This window comes from Daphnia magna, linkage group LG10, assembly GCF_020631705.1.
Source record: "Daphnia magna isolate NIES linkage group LG10, ASM2063170v1.1, whole genome shotgun sequence".
NCBI classification, from domain to species: domain Eukaryota; kingdom Metazoa; phylum Arthropoda; class Branchiopoda; order Diplostraca; family Daphniidae; genus Daphnia; species Daphnia magna.
In genome coordinates, this window is record NC_059191.1 from 9,057,811 (window position 1) to 9,064,857 (window position 7,047).

The following is a 7,047-nucleotide window of genomic DNA, read 5'->3' on the forward strand; positions in this document are numbered from 1 at the left end:
GATTATCTTATCGTCAAGAGGGGAAAAAAAGGGAATTATTCACATCAACTCGATGGATATGTTCACATAGTTCTCGAAGGAATAAAAGCCCTAATAGTCTATCGGGCTAGACGTAACAATCTAATGGATACATAGAAGCTTGTCATTCACTTGTGTCATCACCAAACACAATTGAAAAGTGCTAAACTGATTTGGAAAATTTCCACATCGTTGACGTAAACAAGAGAATGAATTCAAGGTGAAAGCTGATGGACGGATGTTGTTTATTCACCTTTTAACCAAAAACTACACCCAAGTAGAATACCGTGGCACATCAGCAAAAAGAGGCGGAAAAGTGTACATTATTTTGCGGTGCGATCAACAAATCATAACGGGGTCAAACCATCGCTCAGAAAAAGGTTTTTTTTTTCATTTTTATTCTTTAGCCCATCGTATGGAACGTCCGATAATAAAAGGGCACCAGCTTGCAAAACTTTTGCGATGATGTGACCTGAGTTTGTGTATTCAGCGACCCAAGGTGGAAGAAGGTTAAAGAAGAAAATAGTCATTGTATACACACACACTACAAGTGAGAAAGAGAGAGAGAGAGAGAGGGTTGTAACCGGCTCTTCTTTCTTTTTCTACGCATACATGTTTCCGCAGCCAGAAAGAGCATATGCACACATATGACCAAACAAGAAGAAGAACGGTGGTACTTAACAGTGGAGGATCAACTTTCCCAGCCGGAGGCTCTGTGACCTCGATTTTACAATACGCCAGTTGACCTAACCTCGTGTTAGGAGGGGAGTCTGCTGCGGCGTTTTCTCTTTTTTGCTGTTGGATGATGGAACCAACCAGCAACAGGACCATTGGGTGAGAAAAAGGGTCGACCCTAAAAGAGACCCGGACGCATACAATGAACTGGACACACACACGCACACACAACCCTTTTTCTTCACCCTCTTCTCTATATTTATCCACTTTTCAGCTTGACCTATTTTACCAATGCGGCTATAATACACACGAGTGTGTATACACGTACATGCTTGTATGCATATAATAAGGTTTTAGTGGCATCTTTTTCCCTATCGCCGAAATTTTGGCACAAGCAAAAATCCGTTGGTTAGACGTATAACCCTATAACGAAGAAGAGCAGCTGCAACTTTCTCAGGTCAAACACACACACACACACACAAACCACCAGCGAAAAATAAAATAAGGATCATCACAATTTTGAATGGTAAAATTTCGATCGATAAAAAATTAATATATATTCATAAAGATGTTGAATTTTGGCGACTTGGTGACTCCGGACGCCCTTTTTGTTTGTTCCAGGAAGTTGCTCTCACTTGTCAAAATCGTTTCATCCGAGTCGTCGTCTCACCCTTTCTTTTTTTCTCTCATTATTTTATTTTTTTTTTAAACAAAGAAAAGAAAACTCTTGTGTATGGAAGAAATGTACAGTTGTACCACCATCAGCTAGCATTTCCTCCCACAGGATTCTCGAATTACCATTTTCCCGTTATTTTCTCGCTATATATTCTTTTGGGTTTCTTTCTCAAAGTCGACGTCATGTTTTTCTGCAAAAGTCTGACTTACAGTTTCAGATTTTACTTTACACACAACTCATTTAGGTCGACTTCCTTGGCTCAAATACGATATTCATCTGAGTTGCTATCGCATTATTTATTCCACATGATGTGACTCGAAAAGACATATCAGCAGCACGGGCCGTAGTTGTTTTTTTTTTTCTTCTGTTGAATGTCCTTGGTTTTTGGCTGTTGCAAGATCAATTATCCGGACATGTATTAGGACAAGGGTCTAACTTGCCGCCGGAAGTACTGGCAGCAGCTATAGTTTATGCGATGGCCAGCGAAAAAAAAAAGTGGTAGCTGGACAGACGATGTAGTATAATCCTCCTTTTCGTCTCTTTGGCAGGTATAAAAAGACACATATGCCTCTTATTCTTTTTTTTTTTTTTTCGGCTTCCATATTTGTATACATTAAGTAGAAGGGGGGGGGGGGTTTATATGGGGTTTTATCGATGCGGCTACCAGTGTTGAGAAAATAAAAATAATTTTTTATGACCAATGGGGTTTTATGAAAGTTTAAAGTTTGGTTAATGTAAGAGCAAGTACTTGTTGGAATTCATAAACTTTGCATTTTGCTTCATTTGAGTACACTTTCAAGGTTCAGTGATGGGAGCATTAGATTACGGTGAAGCCAAGAAAAAAAACCTGCTCATGCTTAAAAAGCGGTAGTTGTGACTATATCGAACGCAGAATAAATAATACATCGTCCACCCAGTTTTTTTAAAAAGATTTGTATTGGAGATTTAAATTGTAAAAAAAAAGAAAAGATAAGCTTAGCAACGACATCTATACAAGCTTCTTTGCTTTACTATTATTTCATATTATTGCTACTAGATGGCAGCATTTATAAAAGCTTCGTTTTATATCCGTGAGATGGAACTGTAGCGTCCCCTTCTAGCAGACGCACTAGCTCAGATTTTTTTTCATTTATCAACAGCAGTCTTCCGAAGCCTGATATATTATATTATATTATACAATACATCAGCAGTTTTCAGTACCATAGTTGTAAATATCCAAATATTTTTCTTTAACAGGTAAAGATGACAATCGATAACTTCATGTGGCTCGCCATTAGAAGAGGATATCTTCCAGAGGGTATACAGCCTTCTTTGCGGCCTACTATGACTAAGGCGGAAGCAAAAGACGTAGTTCTTCCTACATCTCATCCGTAGGTCCCTACAGGAATTGGTCGTATGCGAATGTAAACGTAACAGCACTTTTTAAAATTCATTTCAAACTACGTGTTCTTTGAAGAAAAAGCTCAAGACAAGGAGCTAAATGTCAATCATACTAGTGCTTTGTGGCCTGCTATTTGCACTCTCCTAGGAGTAAATATTTCAGGGTCAGGATTTACACGATTGAAAGGTTAAGATCTTTTCACAATTATCATACAGTAAACAAGACATGTTTCCATTTGAGAAAGAAAATTAAAATTCTGAATCTATTCAGGTTCTCTGTAGAATTTTCCATTAAATTAATAATATTGAATTCAAGGTTGAGAAAACATACAAATATCAATGAAAAAATTTGATACAAATTTTCTGTTCTTTTAAAATAGAAATGTCATTATACTTTGTATAATTATTTTTGAATAACGTAAGCCTAGCAAATTTCGTAAAAAAATCATTTCGTGAAGAAACTTGTAGGTGTTTAGCATCCGATGAAATTCCTGTTATTGGGATTGAAGGATTACTAGAAGAAAAACATGGAAGGGTATTAGTGCGAGGGAAGAACTTGAAATTTTAAGACTACGTAACCAAGGTCGCATGTAATCGTCCAACGCTTTCATTTTAGTATAAATCAAAAACGATGAAAAATTTTGCATCGATTTTTGGATAAACCATTATAATCCCTTTATTGCGAAGTAATTTATTAACATGCATTCAAAGTAAATTTTCTATTGAATTTTACTACCGGACAAACCCATTAGCACTTATAACACCTCAGCATGAGTTAAGAGGATAACAAAAATCTGTTTGCGTTTAAAAATGTTTTTTTTTTTTCATCTAGTGATTACGTTTGCGAAGCTTTAGAACTATTCATCACTGTCTCCCAAGAGGCCTTTTGTCTCCTTGAATAGGGGTGTAATTAGTGCTCCGGAGATGTAAACCGTCAATAACATGAGGCTGGTTTGCAATAACCGCTGACAAGCGGTTTTTCAGACAAAGAGGAACTCCTCCGTCTTCTCATATGTCACAAATAGATTAGATTGAGTCCACAGTTCAACTGGGACTAAATACTGCTCCTCGTGTTTGACGACAAGACTGGATAAATCGTGATGCTATGTTACATAGAGCTGAGTTGTAAACTTACAGGGTGCTGACATCGACTGAGATTACTGAGGGCTGAAAATGTGCTAACAAAGTGGAATGGATAAGGTGTAGCTTGTTTATGAAAACCCTTTAAGCAAGATTGTGGAAGGATGTGTATAATAAAGAAACTGCTTGATAATGAGAGATCTGAAAACATATTCATTTATTCTAAAGCTCTGCAATAATTATTGCAGTGTTCCATTACTTTTTTTTAATTACATGGCCAAGATCATATTTGCCTCTAATACACTTAAGTTTAACACCAGGAAGATCAGGAACACGGCCGACGCGTACCAACACAATATTGTGTTCCTTGAATGTGAAACATGATGTTAAATCGAATAACTTCATAATTGAGAACAGGAAAAAGTACATACTTGAAGATTGTGACCTTCCCCAGGGATGTATGCACACATCTCTTTGCCATTGCTTAGTCTGACTACCACACACTTTCGATTAGCAGAATTTGGTTTCTTGGGCTTTCTGATGACTGTTTTCAGTACAACTCCTTTTAACATGGGGTTGCCACTCAGGGGATTTTTAGGTGCCCTGACTTTTTTGTGTGGGCCTTCCAAGTGCATTTTTAACAGGAGATTACTCATAGCCCGTTCCCCTGAAATCAAATAAATTTCGTTAAAATTGATTTAAGGACGAATGTCATTCTATTTCGAACCGGTAAACAGCATTTGGTTGTACTTTTGTAGGATAGATGAACATCCCAGTGATTGTCTTATTGCTGGGATTCCTGTAAAATAGTTTCGGAAAAAAAAGACTTTATCCTTTTGCTTATACATAACATAATCATTTGCAACTTGCCTGTATTTCTGCTTGAATTTATTACATTCGAAGTTAGCCTCAGAATATTTTGTAGTATAGAATTCATTTTTCTTCCGAAATAGCAGACGATGCTTTTCTATATTTCTACTGTTAGATGGCGTTGTTTTAAGTCGATACTTAAGCGTCAGTTATCGGAAACGAAACAACAATATAGAATTTGTGAAAAAAAAATGTGCGTGAGGATAATTCTTAAGTTAAGATTACATTCCACGCATGGCAGCGTGCACATAAATTTTTTTCCCGGAACACCTGCTGTTTCTGCCAAATATTCTGTTTCCGTGTTAGTCACTTAATATTTTCTGACGTCATGCAGCTGGCAGGTTGAATACGACGTGGCGATCGAATAATAAGTGAAAGACCCTAAATATCTAAAAAGGCTTGCCTTTTTCAGTGACTAATAGTCACGTGATTCGCAAGAATGGAGTTCAACTTCACAGGTGTGGATTTTTTAACTTACATTCTCTCTGTAATTAGAAATTTCAGGTAAATTGTGTTTTTTATTATTGGAGCAGAACACCAGCATGTTAGGTATAATCCTCTTAAAGGTGAATGGATTTTGGTGTCACCTCATCGTCTAAAGAGGCCTTGGAGTGGTCAGGTTGAATCAACTCATGAAGACCCAATCCCTCCTTTTGATCCGAGCAATCCACTTTGTCCCGGAGTTAAAAGACCTAATGGGGAGATAAATGGACAATATGACTCAACCTTTGTGTTTGAGAATGATTTCCCTGCCCTGTTACCTGATATCCCTGAAGCAAGTAATGCTAGCCAAACCAATGAAGAACTGTTCAAGTTTGAACCTGCTAGGGGAACTTGTCGTGTCATGTGCTTTCATCCCAGATCTGACCTGACAGTTCCGTTGATGAGCATAGAAGAAATCAAAGCCATTATTCACGAGTATGGGGTCTTTAAATCGTTTGATCTAACAAAACGACAAAATATATCGGAAATGACACACTTTCAGATGGATTAAACAAGGAGTAGAGTTGGGTGACAAGTATGATTGGGTGCAGATCTTTGAAAATAAAGGCGCCATTATGGGATGTTCTAACCCACATCCGCACTGCCAGATTTGGGCCTCGTCTTTTATGCCCAACGAGCCAAGGATCAAAGATTTATACCAACGGGAATACTATGAAACCCACAGCCGACCTTTACTACTCGATTACGTCAATGCCGAGTTGAAGAAGCAGGTACGTAACTTGTTATCAAGTTAACTTGCCAGATTTGCTGTCGATGGCACTGAGGATCACCAAGTATATATGTATGTCCAGCGTACTATGCTTCCCAGATTCCATGTTATTTGTTCTTTCATGAACTTTTCAGTTGATTGATGTTTTTTTTTTCTCTTTATTTGCAGGAACGAATCGTTGTGCAGAACAGTCACTGGATAGTTGTAGTTCCATGGTGGGCAACTTGGCCATTCGAGACCCTGTTGGTACCACTCCGTCACGTGATCCGGATGTGTGGTACGTACACATAAGATCGTTAATCGTTTCCTCCCTTCAACCCCCTCATGGCGCTGCTGCAGCCTCGTCTTTTTAAGCTGTGTTATCCTTTATTGGCTTTTTCCTTGCTACTTGTGTGCCCGTGTAATAGATTTGACGTCAGAAGAGATCGACTCATTGGCTGAAATAATGAAACGCCTAACGATCAAGTACGACAACTTGTTCCGAACAAGTTTCCCATATTCGATGGGATGGCATGGGGCTCCAACTGGCCGGAAGGCTCATTCCAACAATCAACATTGGCAGCTGCACGCCATGTATTACCCTCCATTGCTACGATCGTCCACCGTCAAGAAATTCATGGTCGGGTAAATATAACGATGGAAAAATCTTCTATATTTGTTCGACAATGTCTTGTCAGAATGACTTGAGGCAAACTTGGACGATTGCCAGAAATTCTTGCCACAGACTTTGACGAGGAATCTGCCGTTTTTAATTGGTTTTCTTGGTCGTTTCCGATAGGTACGAGATGCTTGGCCAGGCTCAACGAGATTTAACTGCCGAGCAAGCCGCTCACAAGCTCGTCAGTCAACCGGAAGTTCATTATAAAGCAGATGAAAATGTGAAATAGAAAATCTCATCTTTTTTGTTTGTAGTATACCCAAAAGTTGTAGCCACATGAAATACGAATGCAAGTGCTGCTGTGGTTTCCTGCTTGCTATCCAGTTGCTGCGCGTCTCTCTTTTATATCCGGAAATAAACGAATTGTTTATTGATTGGTTTCAATTATTCGAGAGAGAGAGGGCAGCGAAAAAATGGAGGGAAAACGAAAGAGAGATTAATCAAGCAATTCTGGCAGTTAGTGACGTCTTTGCGAAG

The 7,047-nt window shown here is 38.5% G+C and overlaps 2 protein-coding genes across 2 annotated transcripts; one reads left to right on the plus strand and one right to left on the minus strand.

The window, feature by feature from the left end:
- Positions 1–4,029: 4,029 nt before the first annotated feature.
- LOC116932431 (40S ribosomal protein S12, mitochondrial) lies at positions 4,030–4,836 on the minus strand. Its single transcript, XM_032940221.2, has 4 exons — positions 4,700–4,836; positions 4,557–4,628; positions 4,261–4,496; positions 4,030–4,195 (listed from the first exon to the last, which is right to left on the minus strand). Exons 1-4 carry the CDS (start codon positions 4,764–4,766, stop codon positions 4,085–4,087), a joined length of 486 nt encoding a protein of 161 aa, XP_032796112.1. The 5' UTR covers positions 4,767–4,836; the 3' UTR covers positions 4,030–4,084.
- A 14-nt stretch (positions 4,837–4,850) lies between these two features.
- LOC116932430 (galactose-1-phosphate uridylyltransferase) lies at positions 4,851–6,944 on the plus strand. The gene is made up of 6 exons (XM_032940220.2): positions 4,851–5,157; positions 5,233–5,617; positions 5,685–5,913; positions 6,081–6,189; positions 6,320–6,536; positions 6,691–6,944. The coding sequence occupies exons 1-6, from the start codon at positions 5,139–5,141 to the stop codon at positions 6,797–6,799; spliced, it is 1,068 nt and encodes a 355-aa protein (XP_032796111.2). The 5' UTR covers positions 4,851–5,138; the 3' UTR covers positions 6,800–6,944.
- The last annotated feature ends 103 nt before the right edge of the window (positions 6,945–7,047 follow it).